Genomic DNA, 24,333 nt, shown 5'->3' on the forward strand with positions numbered 1-24,333 from the left:
GATTCCTGATTAATGTTTAGATTCACAAGATGGAAGGCAAGAAAATATTGACCTGCCTCTTTGAGTCAATTTATTTTCCAGGCTCTTTTGAAAGTAGCCCTTAAAAACAGAAATCTTTGAAGCCAGTGTTCCAATTAGATTTTGCCCTCTCCAGTTAAGATTGCCTTACAAACAATTTATCTGTTAATCTACCAATTAAAGACTGATGCACAGCAAAGTGCTCAGTTCACAAGTTACCAAGGAGGCAATTCTTTTAAAAAAGAGCAGTAAAACACTCACACACATTCCAAATTCAAATATGTGAACAGAGGAAGGCCATTTATAATTACACCTTAATTATACAAAAGAATGCTAGGATTAGTACGAGATGAGGATAGTCTTTTGCAAAAACAAAAAAAAGAGAAAATATTCAGCTTCAGTAAATAAAGAACTTTATTTTTAAACTGAACTCCATTTTAATGTTTCTTGCTTGCAGCTGCCACCTAGGAAAGAAGAATAAAAGCTATTCTAAATGTATTTACATATTCAAATGATTTATAAATAAGTATAAAAACATGTATACAACTTCCCAGTATTCAGAGGGCCATTTCTCCCATTAAGAACACTGGCTTAATTCAAATATCATGTACTTAAAGCAAGAATGCTTTAATTCCAATCTGTTCTTTTTATGTCGCCTTGCTTTTGATTAACAGACTGACAAAAGGTCACAAACACTGCATTTCAGACAATATACTGCAGGGGAAAATAGAAAAATGTACTGTCACAGGCCAAGAACACCCTACTAATTCACGGTCATCACCCACCAGCTTGCAACACAATTCACCAAGATAGGTCAAAGAGTCTAACTATGCCTATTGGTTACATATTTGACTGAATTGACACCTCGTTCAAAGCAAGAATTTGAATCGTGCTTTGCTGAACAAGCCATAGTGAACCAACTATATTCTGGTTTTGTGTTACTTCAGGTGTCCTGGGTGCTCTCTGGGCTTGCCTCTTTTCTTGTAGACCTTTCATTACCCAAACTAGGTAACGTCATCATTGCTACTAAGGCATGGGTTATTCTCAGTTTATATTCTATTAGCTTGCCCTATGAATATTGGTGGAGGTGGTCTTACAGCAGGGGTCTTCAAACTTGGCTTTTATGATATGTGGACTTCAACACCCAGAATTCCTCAGCCAGCGTATCACGCTGGCTGAGGAATTCTGGGAGTTGAAGTCCACAAGTCATAAAAGGGCCAAGTTTGAAGACCCCTGTCTTAAAAGGTTTCATGGTTGGGCTGTTTACGGCTAGCTTGTTTGGCAGTTCCTTAATTAGAGCACTGTTTACTTGACTATTGCTCTGACGTTAATCTTGGGGTCATTTGTGAAATCTTATGTGGCTCGTGAATCGAGCTGGAGAGAAAGCCAAGTTTCTTAGGACACATAAATATCCTTTCCCACATTCCTACAAATGCTCATTTGTCACATCCACTAAAGGAAGCCACGGCAGCTCTTCTTTATATTGGCTGCTGCAGTTATTTTCAGGAGCGATCCAGAAAGCCTCAAGATGCTTTGACATCTGAGCTCAACCATTCGCTGTGAGGAACACCTGTTAATTGTGAGAGATGGACAGTCTCTATTCTGCTTTTTGTTGAACACGCTGTGTACGATTGCAAAGGGACTCATTTGTAAGAAATAACTCGCCAACAGTACATTGTATACAGAGCTAGTTAACGCGCAAACCTCAGCTCTTCATCAAATGGCAATGGGGCTGTTAAAAACAGTTTTATTGGGGGTAGATGATCAAGCACAAGCTTGGAGAGCAACATGGTGGCGCAACCTGCAGCTCTTTCTTCTAATGAGATTCATAGAGTGGGGGTCTTTGGGGGTTCATTTAGGCCCCAGAAAAGGCTGCTCGGAAATGTTGATTCCAACTCATTTATTATCTATTTTGCTTTCGCTTGCAAAGCTTTTAAAGCAAGGCTGTACAATTCTTTGGGAAGTAAAGATCTCTCCTTGGGTGGGGGGAGGGGGGGGAGAAGCAATCTGCTGCCCTTCAAGTGTTATTGATTTTTATTTCCTGTGAGTTCCAGTCATCCTATCTGATGTAGAATGTGTATTTCAAAAAACCTTGAATACTCAAGTAGCCTGAGCCCTGTTTTAAATCAAAGGGAGTGAGAAAATATAACAAGATTAATTTCAAGATAATTCTTCCTCTTATCCTCATCTCGTGGCCTGGTCTAAATCACAAAGTACACCTGCTATCATGTCACCCCTCGTCCTTCTTTTCATTAAACTAGACCAGGGATAGGCAACCTTGGCTCTTTTATGACTCGTGGATTTCAACTCCCAGAATTCCTGAGTCAGCATGGCTCAGCTTGGAAACCTCTCCCTTTCCCCGCAGCATGGCTGGCTCAGGAATTCTGGGAGTTGAAGTCCACCAGTCATAAAAGAGCCAAGGTTGCCCACCCCTGTCCTAGAGGGAGCTGGGCTGTGTGGTTAGCATAAACCTAGACCAGGGGTGGGGAACCTTGGCTCTTTTATGACTCGTGGACTTCAACTCCCAGAATTCCTGAGCCAGCATGGCTCAGCTTGGAAACCTCTCCCTTTCCCCGCAGCATGGCTGGCTCAGGAATTCTGGGAGTTGAAGTCCACGAGTCATAAAAGAGCCAGGGTTGCCTACCCCTGAACTAGACTTATGGCCTGTTATTCAGTGGACCGAAGACCTGACGTTTCTTGCAACATATGAATGAGTTGCTTTAAGACCACAGATTTAGGTATGGATGATTACAACGAATGATGGTCATCCGCTACTAACATTGCAGTGTAACAATGTACATATATATATGGGTACATGTATAAGAAGCCTTTATGCAATTCTAGTTGCATTGTTTTTGCATTTTCCGTTGCCGTTTCTTTTGTTTTTTGAAAAGCAAGAAAAAAAATTGACACAATCTACCGACACCTGTGCCTAAATGTAGGATTTCCCAAGTCAAAAGTTACCTCATCAAATGCAACTGATTTAACCTAACAATACTTCCAATGTAAGTGAAAAACTCACTTCAAAAGATTAATGTGCGGCATGGTTATTAATGAACGCCCCTTAAATTGGAGAGTATTCACCCATGACAATTCACATTATTTACATAATGAAGTCATTTGCAGAATACGATCAATGCATAATTGTCATTAATGAGAATGCCCCATCAGTCCATTCTCTGCAAAGAATAGATACCTTTTATTCAGTCTGCCCATGAACGAATAGGCTATTTGTAATTTTAAGGAGGGAGAAGGGAAAGATGGCCATTTTAAATGCCACAAGAAAGCTGTCACTTCTAAATCTGCATTAAGGGGCAAGATTCTAGCCTTAATGTTCTGCTGCAGTAACCCTAAGCCTCTTGTCAAATTTCTCCTTATGCAGTTGATGTTACCTGTCCAGCAATCCTGTCCAGATCCCTCTGTCCCTGAGGAGTAAGTTTGCGACCTCTGAAAGAAACCAATGACAAAGATCAGAATCTTCTAAAATTAAACTACTAATACGCACTGTGGATCATTCCGGGTTTTGATGGCAAGTAACATAGCTGTGCAAAGATCACAATTCAATAGATTCAAAACACGTGGCCCAGCACGCAGTATTCACTAAGAACATCTTAAAGCTGACGTATTATCATATCGCATCACAATTTCCGTGCCATCCTAAATTAAGATCATTCTTCAAAGGGTGCTCCTTTTCATACCACCTGTATGACTTTTTGAAGCTTCCCAAGGCTTTAACACTACTTGGGGAAAACGGAGGCCATGTAGATGTTGCTTAAATGTCAGCCTGAGCAATTATAGCCAGTGAAGAACACAGGAAGCTACATGTCAACGCTGCTAACATTGGATGTTTTTGCTTTGACAACAGTTGGAGATGCAACCATTTTTTTCTTACGTTTTATTCTTAGAGTTAGAGTTAGATAATAATAATAATAATAGTAAAGTTGGAAGGGACCTTGGAGGTCATCTAGTCCAACCCCCTGCTCGGGCAGGAAACCCTACACCATTTCGGACAAATGGCTGTCCAGTCTCTTCTTAAAAACTTCCAGTGTTGGAGCATTTACTGCTTCTGGAGGCAAGCTGTTCCACTGATTAATTGTTCTAACTGTCAGGAAGTTTCTCCTTAGTTCTAGGTTGCTTCTCTCCTTGATTAGTTTCCACCCATTGCTGGGGGAGGAATATGCATGAGAGTTTAGCTAGACATAACAATGCTGGACCTAGTGTGTGAACCAAGGTTAATGAAATAAGAGATGATAAGAATTGGCGAGCTGGAGAACTGGAGGGGAAGCCTGCATTTCAAACTAATTGGAGAATGTGATTTATGACTGTTAATTGGAGGAGGGAATTGTGCTTTGATACTATGTGCTCAGGGGAGGGGAATCCAGTTTTTGGCTTCGGACTATGATGCTGTGCTTCTCAAATAAAGATTCTTTGAGGTAAACAATGCCTCCAAGTTCTTTGAAGAGTTTCATCTGTGGAACCATGACACTACAGTTAAACAATACAGAAGTGCCACAGAATCCCCATAACGATCTTGCCCCTGTTCATTAAGATGGAGCACATTTGAATCTAAGGTCCCCACACAGGCCATGCAACCAACAGTATCAGTATTTAAGAAGGCATTCTACCACACAGGAAAACATACCCTTAACATTGGGAAGGACATTGTTGGACTTGGCCATAATATTCTAGTATTGTTTGGACTCTTTGGAAGCCCTCATGTAGGCCACAAACGCAAAAGACTTCTATAACTGTCCAGCAACAGATATTCAAAGTCACACTGCCTCTGAACACAAGAGCTCCCAGCATGGTCTTTATAAACAGATTCCCAAAGATGGCATGCAATGTGTTGTCCACAATTATGCCTCTGTAAGCCTGCCACAATACACGTGTTATTTACTGAGGCTTCCAAGTTCTCTGCATCTGGTAGGAACTCACCCATCCTGGTCCTTCTCCACCATTTTGAGCCCTTCCAAAGCCTGGAGCACCCTCCGGGCAACACTTTTGGAGCCCCGGCTGAAGTGACTGGGCATCACGCCATTGCGCTGGCGTCCCCCATAGATCTTGGTCATGGAGCCGACTCCAGCACCACCCCGAAGATAAAGGTGACGGGCCGTGGATGCTGCAAACAAAAGAAGTCATCAGTTGACCACCCATCTCCCAGGTCAGCTCAACCACAGCCTTCTGGCACAAGAAAGACTGAACCGTTTCCAAAATTTCACAGGACTCTGTAAGTATCTTACCTTTTCCAAGTTTGACTACTGCTCTTGAGCACAGTTTTCTGGGTAACAATTCAGAAGTGGTTTGCCCGGTGCCTTTTTTCTGAGGGCCCCCTCCTCAACCAACCCATCCTGGGTCAATCTATTAATGCAGTGGTGGTGTCAGAATCCAATTATATTTCATCTCTAGTTATCAACTGTAGAAAACACCATTTCTGCCTTCTCTGGATTCTGTCATACGATGAAGGGAAGGGGGTGAACAAAGGAGCTTTATGGCCCTCACTTCCTTCGGTACACTTCAAAGGAACTGGATGTGGATATCACCAAAAGGACTAACCATAACAATGGGGCTATTACCTTTCATGTACTCCTCTCTGAAGTCTCCATCCAGCCGGCAGTAAGGAAAAGGGGATGGGAGTGTAATGCCTGAGACTGTCGCTGGAAGAAGGGGGTGATTGGGTGGGGCTACTGGGGAACCCCTTAAAACCTTGAATGGGGGAGCTTGGACCCCAAGTCCTGTCTAGAACGCCTGCAACCATTTTCTCTTAATAAAGGATGCCTATTGGAAGAACTATTCCAAGAGTTCGGTCTTCTTAAGATGCAAAATGGGGTGGGTCCTTACAGGTGGCGAACCTATGGCATGGGTGCCAGAGGCAGCACTCAGAGCCCTCTCTGTGGGCACGTGCACTGTCGCCCCAGTGCGCCTTCAGCTAGGTTTTATAAAACCTTTTTGCTTGAGGTCTCCGCCATGTACAAAAAAAACCAAGGTTCAATCAATCAATTTCAACTTCTCGTGGGAAAAAAAAAGATTTTGCAAAGTTGGAATTGATTAATTGAACTTTTTAGTCCCACCCAGTCTGCCGTTATCACCGCAGCCACACCCACCCAATTGGCCACACCCACCCAGTGGGCCACACCCACCCGGCACTCAACGATGCATAAGTGGGTTTTGGGTTGCAGTTTGGGCACTCAGTCTCTAAAAGGTTCGCCATCACTGTATTAATGGGAACCATCTCGTGCCAAAACAGCATTTTCAAAGCAGCCAAGCCCCATCTTCTCCCACTGAAGGTTGCTAAAGGCGAGAATTTTCAATGCCTGCCAAGAGGTTGCATGCCCAAATAAATTATGCTCCTTCAATGGAAGGCTCTAATGAAAGTAATTAAAATTAATGAGCGCGGGACCATCAACTGCTGTCAGCCCGATGCCGCCTCTAACTGCAGATGGCATCGCTTGGAGACAAACAAGAAAACGGCATTAACGCTCTCAATTTTCACCTAGAACCGGGTTCTGCAGAAAGAGCGAAGCTGCTATTCTATTCATCAGGCAGCTTCTCTGCGCACCGCCTGCTTTCCACTTTGAGGCTACTCCCCAGACCCAGACGAAAGGAGGAACCCTGAGGCGATATTCCTGCAAGTCGGAAACCTACTTCTCTCCCTTACATTTCACTAGAGCAGTGAGAACAGCAACGTAGCCACGCTGAACTGCCATCCTGACAGCAACAACGAAAGGGGGTTTGGTCTTCAGGGCATCTAACAAAACTCTTTGCCACAGCCGAGGGCCATTTGAAAAGCAAGAATATCGGTTAGCTGTCATTGCTGCGAAGACAGACAGATGGGAGAAGGCATTTTGGCTCCCGGAGAAATAACAGAGCAAGATCTCCACAAAGAGCATCTCCAGGGCTCTCCCAACGGCCGCAGAACCATCTGAAGTCACGAATAAAGCCATCTTGCGTAGGATGAGACGGAGGCCGCCAAAGACAGAACAGACTATTGGTAGACAACCAAGCGGTTGCTTGCATCCCCTGTTTTATAGGCAGGCAAATCAACTGCAAAGGGTTTGAGGCCTGCTGGAGAAATGGAACTCCATACTGGCCAGGAGTGCTGCCCACTCAACGTGGATGGTGATTGTCCAAAGTATCTAGCAGCGATTGGTAATAGATTAAAGGGCCGACAGAAAAACAAGCCACAATTGAGGCTTTTTATGAGACATCGTATTAAAGAGCTGGCCAACAAAGCATCTGTGTTTCTGATTGGCCCCCAAGATATAAAGGCTTTATAACTAGGGGCAGAGAAGTCAATTATCTTCTTGATTGATAACATTAGCAAACTTTCCAATTGCTAGCAAGCCACAGAGAGCTTACTGTAAAGCTGCAGCCTTTACTTCACATATATCCAGTGCTAAACATTATTTCCTGGGAAAATGAGAAAGGAGTCTGTTCTTTTCATTGTTCATCCCTCCCAGGACACGCACAGACCAGAGCTTAAACAAGGCAGTTGTGAAGGTGACATAGACCAGGGCTTTTCAATCTTTTCACCCATTGTACCACTTTTAGGATATGGCAACATCCAAGTACCACCAGTCACCTAGCAAGGTGTCAAAAACTTGATGACCAAAAAAAAAAGGAAAAAAGTGATAAAGTACAGGTAGTCCTCGACTTACAAGTTTGCTTAGTGACTGTTCAGAGTTACAACAGCACTGAAAAAAGTGTCCCCCAAGCCACAGTTGAGCAAGACGCCTGCCTGCTACCATTTTTCTAGGATGCTCGCGTACCACCTGCCATGTGCCAATGTACCACAGGTGGTACCCGTACCACTGTTTGAAAAGCCCTGACATAGAGGACTATCCGTTGTCCCAAAAGACACACTCCCTGCAGTGTCATCAGAAGGCAGAGGCAAAAAGACACATGCCCAGGGGCTGGATTAGAAAAGTAGGAATTGCAGCATTCTGTCTAGCAAAGTTTCTTCAAAAACCATTATTTATAGACTTACTCATGTAAACCAATGTTATTGTTTAATACAAGTAAAGGCTAACACTAAAGCCAGTTTAATATCATGACTAAGGCACCAGGCCAGAAACCAGGAGATCTTGAGTTCCAATCCTGTCTTAGGCACAAAACCTGCTGGGTGACCTTGGGCCAGTCACACAGTCTCTCAGGCCAAGGGTGAAGGCCATGGCAAAGTACTTCAGAAAATGTTGCCAAGAAAACTGCAGGGGTTCACCAGAAGTCAACACTGATTGAAACACATCAAAACCAGACACTATTCAGCATTTCCCCACAGCAACTGTTCCCCTGTATTATTGCAAATACCATGGGCCCATTTTATAGGATGAATGATGTACTAGATGAATTCAGTCGTTGCAGTAAGCCATGATTTTAACCCCAATCACGGATTTATTTTATTTATAGCCATTCATAGACACTGAGCAGTTCACATATACAAAACAATAGTATTTATCCAATTTTGAAACTGCCCATCCATTTCACAGAGTTTTAAACAAGCCACTGTACCACAGGTCCATATAAAGTGCTAAGCAACTAAACCATATTTTAAAATCACCAATGGCTGATTTGCATGCCAGGCTTAGTCAAAAAACAAACATTTGCGTAACAAATGTTGTGAAAAGCCTAACAATTTACAGTATGGCCTGTTGTTGCATGTTAACCAGCTAGTGAAACTAAGTCATGAATTTTACTACATTTACCTACTTTTGTCTCTTATTCTACTTGTCTTTCCCTTCCACTTTAAGTTTCTTAAGAGGATAAACTTATCTTTATCCATATATACTAACGCAGGGGTGGGTAAATTATGGCAACTTTACAACCTGTGGAATTCAACTCCTGAGAATTCCTGATCCAGCATTGCCCAATGAGAAGCACATTGCACTGTTTACCTATAAATAATTTCAATAACAACGTTCCACTTTGGCCCCTCTTACACAAAGAACACATTGTAGAAAAATTATAATTAGCACAGCACTGAAATTATTTCATTCCTTACCAGCTCTGGTATAAAACCAGTTCTCATCATATGGAGCCAATTCTTTGTGCTTGGCTAGTTTGACTGTGTCCACCCATTCAGGTACCTTTAGTTTACCTGACCTGCAAAACAATTCAAATATCAGTTATGAGGACTGCAAAGTGCTTCCTACTCGTTTCCAAAAGGGTGGTTCAAATCAAATGGGATGCAAACACAACACTGTAACTCTTTTCTGAGATCACACAGTGATTGGAGAGGACTGCTTTAAAGGGCTGCAGAGATACAATCAGTGTCTTAAAATTTAGGCAACTGATTAATCCAAATATATTCATGAAATAATTCAAAGGGAAAACAGCTGAAGCACAGATGCACTAAATCTACTACTTGGAAGAAAACAGTCCTGTTCTAAGATAGGATTTTTTTAAAATTTGAATTACTCAACTTGCATGGCAACTACCACAGTAACCAATCAATTCCCAAATGTAGACAATGCTTTGTGGACTGAAATACCAATAAAAGCAGTTAGTTACCCATTTTTAAAAAAATACAGGATGCTTTGGTTTAAATGCCCATTTTACTGTAAATTTTACTGCATCACTATTTGTCAAACGCTCAAATGATTGGTTCACACAGATATATGCGATTTGTACCCCATGTTACTATCCAGAATATACTTAAGGCAGTTATTGGTATTTTAGAGATGTGCAAAACAGTTTGTGCATGAACTATTCTACACATGAGGCGTGAATTATTCCACACACAAAACAGCTGATTTCTGGTGGTTCAAAATGAAGCAGGTGTTTGGTCCAGAAAACAAAATGAAACAGGACTCAATTTCAACTTCTAGACTGAAACATACTGTTCTGGGAAGAAACACTGACTGGAGAGGAAGGGCAGGAAAATGCCAGGAGCATTCAGAAATGGCACTTAAGGAGAAGCAAGAGACAGGCGCTGGGAAAGGGGGGGGGGGACAGAGGTAGATTGACTGTCAGTGATCATTGAGAAAAGGAAAGGAACCAAATAGATTTTCAAGTGATGGAGTATGTCATTCTAGAACAGGGATAGGCAACCTTGGCTTTTCTGACTCATGGACTTCAACTCCCAGAATTCCTGAGCCAGCCATGCTGAGGGGAAAGGGAGTTTCCAAGCTGAGCCATGCTGGTTCAGGAATTCTGGGAGTTGAAGTCCACGAGTCATAAAAGAGCCAAGGTTGCCTACCCCTGGTCTAGGATATCAGCAATGTGGTTGAGAAGAAAAAGAACATGTCATTTTGGGAGTCATGAAGAGGAAGGTCCATACTGAGCATATCCCTACACAATGCCTAAAGACGTTTTTGTTTAGAAAACCAAATTTATAAAAAAAAAAAAACATTTTTTTGTTTGGAAATAACAGGTGCAAACATTGAACATAATCCTTTTTACTAACCCCACAGAAGCTTAACAGGACACAAACTCGTATTTGCATACCAGCTCCATTCTGGTACGATTAGTTGCATGGAAGTATACTTTTAGCCACCAATAAATCTAATTCTAGTGAGAATAAATATGCTTGTCTTCCAACTATTTATCCTATTCACAGGCCATCAAAATTAGATGGTGCTTTAAGTCCATAATCATTTTCTTGTCTTGATTTACAGGAATCATAATGTAAATTACCCACCCCGTTTCCTGAATTACTGCTATTGCAAAAGAACTTTTTTCTTTTATTTAAGTGACATTTCCATCAAAACCATTAAAATATGTTAAGCAAGAAGTGTTTATTAGATTAATATAAACTCAGGAGAGAGTGCAAATACAACTCACTACATCAGAAGTCCAATTTGTATGTGCTAATTAATTTTTCACACAACTTACTTTTTGAGAAAGGCTGCAAGGGCCCGTACAAACTCCTGCTGGTTGACGTCTTTTACAGTTACTCCAGGCATCTGCAGAGGGGGAATAATATATAATATCTCCAATTTTTTAAAAAATAATAATCGTTTCATATTTCTGGGAATTGAACCACCACTGCTGAGGCCAGGACAGCACCCCTCACTTCACAATATTTGCTCATTTGTTTATTGTTTATTAATATTATCATTATAATTCCTAAGGCCTCTTGGCAGTTACCAGCAGGAATAAAGCATCCCCAATAAACAGTATAACATACAAGTAATAACTATTGGAGCGGCCAAGCAAAAACAGACAGCTCCACTGCCAGCAGATTCCATGGCAGGACACCCATATTGCCCTATCTTAAGGTTCAGAAAAGAAATCGAAGTTTGCTTTTCCCAGAAATCCCACATTGAGGCAACTGCCTTGAAACAAAAAGGGACAAGAATTTTGGACAGGTGACCAAGGATTGCAATACTCAATGTTTGTAATCCTGAATCCTACAACTGCTATTATTGGAATTAGTAAGAACCATTATTTATATGATTTCTATTACACCGAGCTTACAACCCTTAAGTTTTAGTATCTGTAGAATGCTTATAGAGCAGGATCTTTATTCTTTACATTACTCTACAGCAAATCACACTGTCACTGCTATCTTCCTATTCCTCTTCCTTCCCAAAGAAAAGCAAAATACTGCATCATAAAATATGATTTTGGTGATTTGTTAGATTCTCCAAGTCTCTCCGTTTCTGGTTTCAATTTCTGTATCTTTTCTACCACAACTTTTCAATCAGAAATATACACTTAAAGTAACAGATTCCTTAGGGGTTGTTTTATAAGATACCTAAAAGATCAGGCTTTAATAACAATTTTTGTCTTCACAGCTTCTACCTACCAAGTCTGTTTCCCTGTTTTGTTAAACTTTGTAAGGATCCAAGCATCGAATACTACTGTAAATAGATAAAAATGTAATTTTCTTCTCAGTAACTGCTTCAAAGAAACAACCAATAGGAATAGTGATATTTAAGATGCGAAGCTTCCCCAAGGTTAAAAAAAAAAAGATGTCAATATTAAAATTTCTAATATATGAATACATTTATATAATTTCTAACATATTATTTCTAATATAATAGTATGAATATATTAATATATTATTTCTAATATATTATTTCTAATATAGTATGAATATATTAATATATAATTTCTAATATATTAATATTTGTAATATATAAAAAATATGAATATGCAGATCTTTTCTGAAACGCTGAAACATAAAATATGACTGATGTCCAGTAAATCCAGTCAAACGATGGTTTTTATTCTCGTCTCCCCACCTATTTTTTCTCATTTCCAAGCGTCCCCCCGCTTATTCCTCGGTTCCCTCCCACGCTGCCACATGGCCCACAGGCCAGGCCGAAGGGAGGCTAGGCCAGAGCACCGAGAAAAATTAGGGAAGCCGAAGCCGACCCCATGGGGGGGGAGGTCAGCCGGACCCCCGGACGAGCCACGAGCCACCGCCTCGCTCACCGTGTTGCCGCCTCAGCGCTACCGGGCAGGAAAAAGAACGCACGGGGCTGCCCACCCGCTCCTCGCAGGGCTCCAAGCGTCGCGAGGTTTTTCTCCACCAATGGTCGTCTGCGGGACTTGGGCCTTGCCCAATCACGGGTGGAAGGCGGGGAGGGGCAGTGACCGCGCGATTTCACTCCAAGCGACGAGGACGGTTCGCGAAGCCGGAAGTCGCCGAGGCAATTTGCCCATCGAAGGGCGGAAGTCGATTCACTTTTTCTTCTTCCTGTTTTCCTAATTTCGATGATAAGTTTCTTGATTCTGTTTGTTTAACTGGGTGGGTATTTCCTTGATCTTCCTTTTCTAAGCAATGGGATCTGTTGTTGCTGGGGTTCTGTGATAAATGTTAAAAGATCTCCCCAAATTCCAAAAGTATGATTGCTTAATATATATATATATATATATTTATATATATATATATGGCAGTTACAATTGGTGCAATATTTGGGGAATAAGGATGTCAAGTTCTAAACATGGCCAGATTATCCAAGGTGACAGAGTGGTGAGGCCCTTGCCTTAAACTGCAGGTTGGGAAGGGCAGAGAGGATTGTGATTTTATTGTCATGCCTTTGGGTGTGAACTCTTGTGTGATCCATGAACAGGAAGTGGCTGTTTAGCAAAGGAAAAGATAACAAAGAAGAATGTTGCTCCAGCTGGAAACCCCTTCACCCCATGATGATGCCAAGGAACCCAGAGGAAAGAATAAGAAATAGAATAGAATAGAGCTGGAAGGGACCTTGGAGGTCTTCTAGTCCAGTCCCCTGCTCAAGCAGGAGAACCTATACCATCTCAGACAGGTGACTGTCCAGTCTCTTCTTTAAAATCTCCAGTGATGGAGCGCCCACGATTTCTGGTGGCAAGCTATTCCACTGGTTGATTGTCCTCACTGTCAGGAAGTTTCTCCTTAATTCCAGGTTGCTTCTGTCTTTGGTCACTTTCCAACCATTGTTTCCTGTCCTGCCCTCTGGTGCTTTGGTGAATAATGTGACCCCCTCTTCTTTGTGGCAGCCCCTCAGATACTGGAATGCTGCTATCATGTCTCCCCTATTTCTTCTTTTCTTTAGACTAGCCAAACCCAAGCCCCGCAGCCGTTCTTTGTATGTTTTAGTCTCCAGGCCTTGGATCATCTTAGTTGCTCTTCTCTGATTTTTTTCCAAACGCTCAACACCTTTTTTGTGATATGGTGACCAAAATTGGCTGCAGTATTCCAGGTGTGGTCTCACTAGGGTTTTATAAAGCGATTGGGCAGATTCTAAAAATCTCTACATTTCAGTACATTAGTTAACACGACAGCACAGAAGTGATTAGCAGTGTTCTTCAAATGTTTCTGTGCTTCCCTCGCCTTCCTCCTCCATAGCAAATAGCCCAGGCAGCCTAAGGCTACTCTTTGAGGAAGGAGCTTTTGGTGTGGGGCTGACGTCCCCTGGATCACCCCACACAGCTCAGGGAAGCTCTTTGCTTTTGAGGGCACCCAAGTAAGAGACGTAGGGTTGGGGATATAGGTATTTCTCAACTTACGACCGCAATGGAGCCCAAAGTTTATGAGATATTTGTTAAGTGAACGTTGCCCCATTTTACGACCTTTCTTGTCTCCGTCATTAAATGGGTCGCTGCACTTGATTAGTTAGTAACAGGGTGGTTAAGTGAATCTGGCTTCCTCCACTGGCTTTGCTTGTCAGAAGGTTGCAAAAGGGGATCATGTGACCCCAGGACACAGCGACGGTCATAACTAGGAACCAGTTGACGAGCGTCCGAATTTTGATCACAGGATCCTGGGAATGCTGAAACGGTCATAATGGTGAAATAGCGTCCTAAGTGACTTTTGTCAGTGCCGTTTTAACTTTGGACAGTCACTGAACGGACTGTTGTAAGTCGAGGACTACCTGTACACATGAAGGAAGACATTGGTGTCCGAACAGTGCAGTGGATAGTAACTTTAGTGGGGTGGAGAGAGGATGCAAGGCATATCTGGATTGTTTTACAAAGCAGAAGATCTTGGAATAAGCTGCCCAGTCATATGTAAATACCCTATTCCCAGGTTGGAAAATTAAAAATTGGAGTGGTTAAGTTATCTAAAAGGCCCCATGAATTACCTTCGGCCAGGAGAATCCATGCTATGGAGGCTGAAATGGAAGTAGTTGAAGATTGATGGCTTTTCCTAGCAACTGCCTGGAACCAGCTTTATTAAGGGTGGCTGCAACAGATGGAAATCAATAGGCAAATCTGGCCAGCTAAACTTCCATTATTGATTTATGCCTATTAGTTAGGCCCTCGGAGGCTCGCAGCCTCTCTTGGTAGAAAGTTAATAGGGAGAACTACATCACAAGCCAAGAAGGCTGGAGGTAAATTATCTGAATGAAAGTTGTAGGGTATCCCCAGCATTGTAAGAACCAGAGATCAATAATTCAAATAGATGTTTTCTGGCACTTATTTCTCCTTTCTTTCTTTCTTTCCTTCCTTCCTTCCTTCCTTCCTCCCTCCCTTCTTTCCTCCCTCCCTCCCTCCCTTCTTTCCTTCCTTCCTCCCTCCCTCCCTTCCTTCCTTCCTTCCTTCCTTCCTTTTTACGTCTCCAAGATAATGATAAGATTTATTGCACCGAACATTAAACCAAATCAATTTCATCTCTTTATTTAAGGGTCTAAAAATAGGGGCCAAGCTACCACCTTTGTTTAAATAATGGGCTTATCGACATTCACTGATGTCCATTATGTGCCTTAATGTCGCAATATTCAATAGCTTTGTGCAGTTCAACTCCCTCGCTTTCGATAATTGCTTTGTGGGTGGAAGCGATTTTCCCGTTGTTGTCTTAAGTGGGCCTCGGTCTATTGCATTCAGCTGATGACACCCCGAAGCAGACAAAGCACACAGACTGAAATGGGTAAAGGAGGGATAGCCAAATTATCCATTCTGCACCATTAGAAAAGTGGGGCTATTTTGTCCTCATTAGCTTGTTCAGAGCTAGCACCAACAGGCATCAGCATCAGGACTATTCAGAATAACAGAAGAGTTGGAAGGGACCTTGGAGGTCATCTAGACCAACCCTTTGTTCAAGCAGGAGACCTAGACTATTTCAGACAAATGGCTGTCCAGTTTCTTCTTAAAAGCCTCCAGTAATGGAGCACCCTAACCACTGAAGGCAAACCGTTCCACTGATCAATTGTTCTCATTGTCAATAAATTTTTACCAACGTGCATTCTGTTCCTTTTTGCTGTTGCCCTAATTACAAGTTGTCCTCGAATTATGACGTGATCTAACCCGCAATTATGACCCAAAGCCGTGACAATGATTAAGCGAGTCATGTGACTGCACCCAATTTTACACTTTTTTTATCACTGTCATTCAGCGAAGGTGTCTGTGCAAATGCCTTGAACATTAAGCGAAGGCCACAGTTGTTAGGCAATCCTATCGTTCACTAGGGGGAGCTTTTTGCTGGAAACCAGAAGTAAACTCCAGTTTCCAGAAAAACCATTATAAATCACAGTCAGATGACCATAGGATACCACAAATTTATTTATTTATGAGACTTATATACCGCTTTAAGTGCAAGCACTCTCTAAGCAGTGTACACCAGTAAGCAATGTATATATATATTTACATTGCCCCAACAATCTGGGTCCTCATTTTACCTACCTCGGAAGGATGGAAGGCTGAGTCAACCTTGAGCCGGTGAGATTTGAACCGCTGACCTGCTGAACACAGTCAGCTAAAGTGGCCTGCAGTACTGCACTCTAACTGCTGCGCCACCTCGGCTCTTGCAAATGGTCATACATGCAGGCTGATTGCCAAATCCAGCCCAAATCCAGTTGTGTGAGCATGCTGGGGGGGGGGGAGCCAGCTGTTAGAACTTTGAAGCTGGGTTGTAAGTAACTTTTTCGGGTTTTGTTGTAACTTCAATCAGTCATTAAGCAAACTGTCATAAGCTGAGGACTATTGTTTTTTTTTTATTTTAAATTTTTATTTTTAACCAACAAGACAAAACAGAACAAAGCAACACATAACACACATACACACACAAATATATACCTCCTTTTTTTTACAGCAATTACATAACGGTAATCTAATATTTACATTTCCCCCTTATTCTTCTTTAAATATTTGTCCTTATAGCCCCATTATTTCTTATTTACATTTTTCTTCCTTCATGTGTACACATATTTTCACTTTTGACCTTTCCATATTTATTCTCCTCTATTATTTCTAGTCTCCAAACAGACATACACCTTGTTCCATACTATATAATACTCTGTGTCTTCCTTTTCTTTTATCTCTTTTGTTAATTTGTCCATCTCAGCACAGTCCAGGATTTTTCTTATTACTTCTTGCTGAGGACTATTGTACTTGCTTCCCTAAGAATTAGGAGCAGGACCAATCGCTTACTGTTCCTTCTTTTGCTCGGCAAAGATACCTTAGGTCCAAGAGGCAACCTCTTCCAAAATTTTTAATCCGCACTGGATTGATCTATTGCTTATAAATCTTGCTTTTTTCAAGAGAGGAACAGTATTGCTCCAATGAGTATATCTGCTAGCTACACAGTGATCACATATTTAACATAATTTAGAGCTTGACCCCAAAAGAAATAAGGTTAGAATTAATCTGGCTAGCAAGAGATATTATACTATACACGCAAACATGATTGGATTTGATGTACCTTATTGTTATTTGTTTTCATTTAGTTAATTGGTCAATGTAATTGTTTCTAATGAATAAAACAAATACATATTTTTTCAGGCTTAATTAGGCTTTCAAGGGATTGCTGATCTGTGTCTTTTCAATTATCATTGAACGCTGCAAATATTTTAGGCTCTTCTACGTTTCATCCGTATTTTGCTCAGCAGTACGTTGCAAAACAAAATGGAGTTGAGTGTTCTGCTCTGAATTTCTCTGTTCCCATCAGAGGCTGCCAATGAGCGAGAACGAAGACAGGGAAAAAAAGCAGAATGAACGTATCTCTTTGATCCTTCCTCTATTTCATATTTGCCCATTTTTATATGGTGGGCTTCGATTGTGTATTGCAAAAGGTAGAGAATCTGAATGCTCTGACCACCAAGAACTTATGCAAAATCTCAGGTCACCATCATATTAACTAATTAAGAATTAAAATGCAAGTTATCGACCTTGGCTTTTTCAAGATGAATTTTGTTTTGGATGGATAACTAGGACGGCACTTATAAAAAAACATGTTGTGGTGTAGTATTGTCACTCCCCGGCAGGAGTGCTTTTGTTCAACATTTCACACAGCATGCTCTCCTCTAGGATATCACACACATAACACACACAAGTAGTCTTTGACTCAACAATTTGTTTAGTGGTCGTTTGAAGTTACAACGGCATTGAAAAAAGTGAGTTATGACCGTTTTTCACACTTACAACCATTGCGGCATCCCCGTGGTCACGTGATCGAAATTCGGACACCTGGCAACTGACTCATATTTATGACGGTTGCCGTGTCCCGGAGCTATGTGATCCCCTTTTGCGACCTTCGGACTCAAAATCAGCGGGAAAGTCAGATTCACTTAACAAACGTGTTACTAACTTAACACCCGTGTTACTTAACACCCGCAGTGATTCACTTAACAACAAAGCAAGAAAAGTTGTAACAAAACTCACTTAAGAAATGTCTCACTTAGTAACAGGAAATTATGGACTCAATTGCGGTGGTAAGTTGAGGACGGCCTGTACAGAATTCCCCATTTTTATTTTTTTCCAGTGGATATTTTGTGTTCTGTGACAATTAAGCATGCCTGCTCCGTGGGCAAGCATTGGCTGCTGAAGATTCTGGAAGGAAGAGATCAACCCCGATTGCTCTTTAGAAGGCCAGATCCTGAAGTTAAAACTCAAGTAGTTTGGCCACCTAATGAGAAGGAAGGGCTCACTGGAGAATGCTGGGAAAGATGGAGGGCAATAGAAGAAGGAGACAACAGAGAAGGAGGTGGCTGGATGGAGTCACCGAAGCAGTAGGCGTGAGCTTCAATGGACTCCGGAAGATGATAGAGGACAGGAAGACTTGGAGGAACATGGTCCATGGGGTCGCGATGGATCGGACACGACTTCGCAACTAACAACAACAACATTTATTTATGAGATTTTTATCCTGCCTTTAAGTTACTATAAGTAACTCAAAGCGGCAGACATGCATAATAGCCCTTCGTCTTCCTAACTTCCCCACAAAAAAAACCCTGTGAGGAAGATTGGTCTGAGAGAGAGCAATGGGTACAAAGTCACCCAGCCAGTTTTCATTCCTAAGGCAGGACTAGAACTCACAGCTTCCTGGTAATTGGCCCAAAGTTACCCAGCTGGCTTTGACTCCTATCCTTCCGAGGTCGGTAAAATGAGGACCCAGATTGCTGGGGGGGGCAAGATGCTGACTCTGAAAAGTGCTTAGAGAGGGCTGTCAAGCAATGTGAAGCGGTAAGTCTAAGAGCTTTTGCTATTTGATGCCTAAGGCCGGACTAGAACTCACAGACTCCTGGTTTCTAGGTCAACAGCTTCACCACTAGATCAAATTGGCTTTTTTTCTGGGCGTCTCAGCTTCTTTCAGGCAAACAGTATCTTTCTTCCTGTTTCACCGTGGAGCCACTGCAAGGAGTTCACATAATTGTTATTTTCATCCGTTAAAAGTTATTCAGGAATGGTGCTTTCTCACCTCGGCCTGAGGATGGACTTTGGGACTCGGACCACAACAGGTCTTCACGGAAGGCCAGCGCAAGACTCGATAGAGGAAGACAGACCGGAGGGCCAGCCCTACATTCTTCTTCCTCAAAGCATAGACCAGCGGGTTGGCCAAAGAGTTCAGATGAGAGAGCAAGACAGCCAGATGTTCCAGAGACTCGTACTGTTCACAGCTGGGACACAGCAGCTGGATGAAGTAGATCAGGTGCAGCGGCATCCAGCAGAGGAAGAAGACGCCCACTAGGAGCAGAAGGGTGCAAGCCATCTGCATTTCCTTCCTCTTGGCTGGCCACAGGGGCCGCGACCGGAAATGCTCTCGGACGACACGGAAGATGTCAGCGTAGATACCCAGCATGGCCGCCAAGGGCAGCAAGGTGCAGATTAAGAAAATGAAATAAACCAGAAACTCGGGGCTAAAGATGGAGGTGAAAGAACAGCGGCCCAGATGCTCGATTTGGCCGTGACCGTAGCTCAGATTCTTTGGATCGCGATAGGCTTGAGAGAGAAGGTCTCTGGGCGGTTTATCCTGGATGACAAAAACGAAGACGGCTTTCTGGAAGCTGATGGCCGTCGTCTTGTTTCTGGTCTCTCCGTATTGCTGAAATCGGTTCCATCCCATCATCGGGGAGAGGCCAATCAAGAGGGACAGCAACCAGCAGAAGGCCACGACGATCATCACCCAGCGCTTCTTCACGTGCAGGGGGTAGCTGTCCAATGAAAGACATCCATTAGTATCTTTGGATGGGTAGAAGGCAGAATAAAAGAATCACAGAGTTGGAAGGGACCTCGGAGGTCATCTAGTCCAGCCCCCTGCTCAATCAGGAAACTCTACACCAGGGGTAGGCCACCTTGGCTTTTTTGTGACTCGTGGACTTCAACTCCCAGAATTCCTGAGCCAGCCATGCTGAGGGGAAAGGGAGAGGTTTCCAAGCTGAGCCAAGCTGGCTCAGGAATTCTGGGAGTTGAAGTCCACAGTCATAAAACGGCCTAGGCCTAGGCCAGGGATAGGCAACCTTGGCTCTTTTATGACTCGTGGACTTCAACTCCCAGAATTCCTGAGTCAGCGTGGCTCAGCTTGGAAACCTCTCCCTTTCCCCTCAGCATGGCTGGCTCAGGAATTCTGGGAGTTGAAGTCCACGAGTCATAAAAGAGCCAAGGTGGCCTACCCCTGGCCTACACCATTCCAGACAAATGGTTGTCCAGTCTCTTCTTAAAAGCCCCCAGTGTTAAAAACAAAAAAAACACACAACTCCATTGTTAAAACCTGCAGCAGACCCAAAACCGCTCAGTGTTGCTGGGAATGAGGCAGCAATGTAAACTAAATCAATTAGTTCATTCACTATAATTAATATCACAGTCAGTCAATTGCAAAAGACAGCTTTACTTGGAACAGCTTACATCCTGTGACAATACTTTTCATAATATTAAATAACAACATCTGCCTATCCCAGGTCCTGGCTAGGGAATTCTGGGAGTTGAAGTCCACACGTGACCTCAACCCCCAACTGCTTGTCCTCCAGCCACTAGTGATATAGTTAATAAATCATGGTTAGACAATGTAATGTCTGAACCGCTGCTGATAAATTAGCTCCATCCTCGCCTTCTCTTAAATTAAAACAAGAACACGGTTGTCCCAAGGAGAGCCACTTAGAAACCTGTTTTGTAGGTTTTTATCACTGTTGTACACCATTAGCTTTCCTCTGCCCTTACAAACCAGGCAGATAGCCAATAAAATAGCTAGCGACCAATTTAAGTGGCTGAAAAACAGATGATGTTTACTGGCTTTTTCCCAACCTCAAGACAGCTCATCCTGAAAAAGACAATCTTATTATTGTCCTAAAATACAAGACGATAAAATATATAAATGGCATTGTTAAAGAGAGAGGTGAGTTGAGACCAAATATTCCTTGGGCACAGCCATTCTTCTTCCATTGCACAGATTGATCTCAGGTATGAAAACAAGCAAACCAAGATGAGTTGCCCTCAATTCTCTAAACAGAAAGAGGGGGAGGGTGATTCACTACAGAATCCTCGACTTACGATCACATTGAGAACAGAACAGAATAGAATAACAGAGTTGGAAGGGACCTGGGAGGTCTTCTAGTCCAACCCCCTGCTCAGTCAGGAAACCCTAGACCACTTCAGACAAATGGTTGTCCAGTCTCTTCTTAAAAACTTCCAGGGAGCCCAAATTCGAGCCCAAAACTTACATTGCTAAGCGAGACAGCTGTAAAGTGAATTTTGCCACATTTTACAACTTTTCGTGCCACTGTTGTTAAGCAAATCACCACAGTTTCTTAAATTAGTCACACGGTGGTTAAGTGAATCTGGCTTCCCTATTGACTGCGCTGGTCAGAAGGTTGCAAAAGAGGATCACGTGATTCCCCCGGGGACACTGCAACGATCACAAATACAGGCCAGTTGCCAAGTGTCCAAATTTTGATCACGTGACCCTAGGGATGCTGCAATGGTCATAAGTGTGAGAACTGGTCGTAACTCACTTTTTTCGGTGCCATTTTAATTATGGTCACTCAACAAATGGTTGCAATCTAGAGAAAGGTCAAGTATTTCCAAATGCCTGTTTCCTGTCTTTGTCCCCTGAATGTTGGTTCAAGTAAAAACATAGGAAGAACGTATGTTGTTGAAAACATACCAAGAACGGTGACAGGAACTGAGTATGGCTAATCTAGAGAAAAGAAGGACGAGGGGGGGACATGATAGCAATCTTCCAGTATCTCAGGGGCTGCCCCAAAGAAGAGGGAGTCAAGCTGTTCTCCAAAGCACCTGAAGGCAGGACAAGAAGCAACGGGTGAAAAGGCAGGACAAGAAGCAACAGGTGGAAACTAACCAAAGAAAGAAGCAACCTAGAACTAAGGAGAAACTTCCTGACAGTTAGAACAATTAACCAGTGGAACAACCTGCCTCCAGAAGCTGTGAATGCTTCATCAATGGAGGCTTTTTAAAAGAGACTGGACAGCCACTTGTCTGACGTGGTATAAGGCAGAGGCCCCCCAACCTTTTGGACAGTAGGGACCGGTTCCGTGAGAAAGGTTTTTCCATGGACCGGAGGGATGTGCAGTTTCTCATGCAGTCTGCATCCCACAGATGGGGCTTCATTTGCTTGTGTGGCCCAGTTTCTGGCATTCTATGGCTCGGTACCGGTTCACAGACCAGGGGTTGGGGACCCCTGACATAGGGTCTTCTGATTCAGCAGGGGTTGGACTAGAAGACCTCTAAGCTCCCGTCCAGCTCTATTCTGATTGATTGAAACGTGTTCCACTGATGGACATGCCCAGTTGCGAAAAAATACTGGACTACAATAAGAAAATGGATCAAAGAAATAATAGACCAGCCCTTAGACTGGAACCCAGAGATCTTTTTGTTGGGTATTTTCAACAGAAAATATAGTAAAGAAATATGGTATTTAATTTTACATATAATAACGGCGGCAAGAATAGCATATGCACAGTGCTGGAAAAATGAGAATATACCATCAGAGGAAGAAGTGATAAGAAAAATCCTGGACTGTGCTGAGATGGACAAATTAACAAAAAAGATAAAAGAAAAGGAAGACACAGAGTACTAACATGGAACAAGTGGTATGACTGATATTAGAGGAGAATAAATATGGAAAGGTCAAAAGTGAAAATATGTGTATAATAATGTATAATAATAATAATATGAATTATTCTTAATAAGAAGTAGAATATGAAGGAAGAAAAATGTAAATAAGAAACAACGGGGCAATAAGGACAAATATTCTAAAGAAGAATAAGGGGGGAAATGTAAATAATAGAAGATTACTCTTACGTAATTGCTGTTTTAAAAGAGGGGGAGGAGTATATACTGTGTGTGTATGTGTGTTATGCTTTGTTTTGTTTTGTTGGTTAAAAATAAATAAATAAAATAAAATAAATTTTAAAAAAGGAAATACGTTCCACTGGCATCTGCAGAACCTCCTAGAACCATCCAGATGGCCGTGACTATGGCTAACCCCTCTCTCTCTCTCTCTCTCTCTCTCTCTCTCTCTCTCTCTCTCTCTCTCTCTCTCTCTCACACACACACACACACACACACACACACACACACACACACATTCAAGCTTCACACACTGGGATTCTGATCCAAGAACATGACTTGCCTGTTGGAAAACTTGAGCTTCAAGTGAGTATGGATGGCTATCACCAACAAGAGGAGGATGGAGAACTGGGTGGTGACCAGTGGGAAGCAGGTGAGGAAGAGACAAGTGTAGAAATACAAGGTATACTCCATGCTGAGCACCATGGAGAAGGGGATGGCTAGGGCGCCCACGCCCAGGTCAGCCACCGCCAAGGAGACAATCAGATAGTTGGTGATACATCGTAGTTCCTTGTGCAGGTAGATGGTGAGACACACCAGCAAGTTGATTGTGATGATGGCCATGGCTAGGATGCTCTCAAGGACCACAAAACCAATATCCATGGCAGCTCTTGTTCTTGATGGCAAAGTCACCTGTTCTTGCCGATAACTTGATCTGTTCCATCCAAATATCTTAAATCCAAAAGGCCCGTCAACATCCAGCTATTTCTCTGACTTCTGCAGTGTGAAATCTTGGCTCTTTGCTTTCCATGAGCAATAAGAGAGACCTATGTCTGTTTACTCAGTGCATTGCCAACCCATAGATCAGATGTGTCATGGGCACAAGATAACTTTTTATGTGTGATAGTGCATTAACCTCTGTGTATTAGTGATGTATTTCTAGAGTAAACCAATCAATGTAAGAGCTTAAGTGGATTGCGGTAGGCAGAACTAGAGATAATAAAACAACCTGAACTGAAAGATATAATTTGCAGGGGGAGGTTATCATGCCAATTCTGGATTAAAACATCCCTTGTATTAAACATCTACCTTTCAAATATAACCGGTGAGAAAAGCAGAGTAAGATTAGAATTAAATTGTGGGTGTGAGTGTGTAAATAAGTACAAAATAATTGGGTAACCGCCTTGTTTAATTGCCCAATAATATTAAGGTTGGAAAACCATGCAGGAATTGATCCTGGCTTGCTACCATCTTCAAATGACATATTATTTCTATGCAGTGATAGATACACTCAAAGGGTTTCTGGAGGATGGGGTCCAAAAAGTCAAAATGGCAGCCATCATGAGGATGTGATCTAAGATCCTCTCATTTGTATACAACACATAAAAATAGGAGGAGCATTGATTGACCACCATCTTGGCTTGGTAGACCATT

General features: G+C 42.4%; 2 protein-coding genes across 4 annotated transcripts; both read right to left on the reverse strand.

The window, feature by feature from the left end:
- Window positions 1-408: 408 nt before the first annotated feature.
- Window positions 409-12,482, reverse strand: RPS19 (ribosomal protein S19). Of its 3 annotated transcripts, XM_039352120.1 has the most exons (7): window positions 12,394-12,417; window positions 11,762-11,816; window positions 10,846-10,916; window positions 9,014-9,114; window positions 4,954-5,137; window positions 3,411-3,465; window positions 409-482 (listed from the first exon to the last, which is right to left on the reverse strand). In XM_039352120.1, the coding sequence occupies exons 3-7, from the start codon at window positions 10,914-10,916 to the stop codon at window positions 456-458; spliced, it is 438 nt and encodes a 145-aa protein (XP_039208054.1). In that variant the 5' UTR covers window positions 11,762-11,816; window positions 12,394-12,417; the 3' UTR covers window positions 409-455. The 3 variants fall into 3 exon arrangements, with proteins under 3 accessions (XP_039208054.1, XP_039208053.1, XP_039208055.1); XM_039352119.1 differs by lacking the exon at window positions 11,762-11,816 and having other exon boundaries at window positions 12,394-12,482; XM_039352121.1 differs by lacking the exons at window positions 11,762-11,816; window positions 12,394-12,417 and adding an exon at window positions 12,201-12,282.
- Window positions 12,483-18,480: 5,998 nt separating this feature from the next.
- On the reverse strand, window positions 18,481-23,729 carry LOC120312048 (adenosine receptor A1-like). The gene is made up of 2 exons (XM_039352252.1): window positions 23,243-23,729; window positions 18,481-19,808 (listed from the first exon to the last, which is right to left on the reverse strand). Exons 1-2 carry the CDS (start codon window positions 23,560-23,562, stop codon window positions 19,055-19,057), a joined length of 1,074 nt encoding a protein of 357 aa, XP_039208186.1. The 5' UTR covers window positions 23,563-23,729; the 3' UTR covers window positions 18,481-19,054.
- Between the last annotated feature and the right edge of the window lie 604 nt (window positions 23,730-24,333).

This window comes from Crotalus tigris, unplaced genomic scaffold, assembly GCF_016545835.1.
Source record: "Crotalus tigris isolate CLP2741 ecotype Arizona unplaced genomic scaffold, ASM1654583v1 scf7180000018413.2111637, whole genome shotgun sequence".
NCBI classification, from domain to species: domain Eukaryota; kingdom Metazoa; phylum Chordata; class Lepidosauria; order Squamata; family Viperidae; genus Crotalus; species Crotalus tigris.

Bases quoted from the DNA above. Each gene is read 5' to 3' on its own strand.
- RPS19 (XM_039352119.1), bottom strand. From the start codon at position 10,916: ATGCCTGGAGTAACTGTAAAAGACGTCAACCAGCAGGAGTTTGTACGG. The intron at 9,115-10,845 runs GTAAGTTGTGTG...ATTGTTTTGCAG, and splicing joins CTTGCAGCCTTTCTCAAAAA to GTCAGGTAAACTAAAGGTAC. The intron at 5,138-9,013 runs GTAAGGAATGAA...TTTTGTTTGCAG, and splicing joins CTGGTTTTATACCAGAGCTG to CATCCACGGCCCGTCACCTT.
- LOC120312048 (XM_039352252.1), bottom strand. From the start codon at position 23,562: ATGGATATTGGTTTTGTGGTCCTTGAGAGCATCCTAGCCATGGCCATC. The intron at 19,809-23,242 runs GCAAGTCATGTT...TTCATTGGACAG, and splicing joins AAGCTCAAGTTTTCCAACAG to CTACCCCCTGCACGTGAAGA.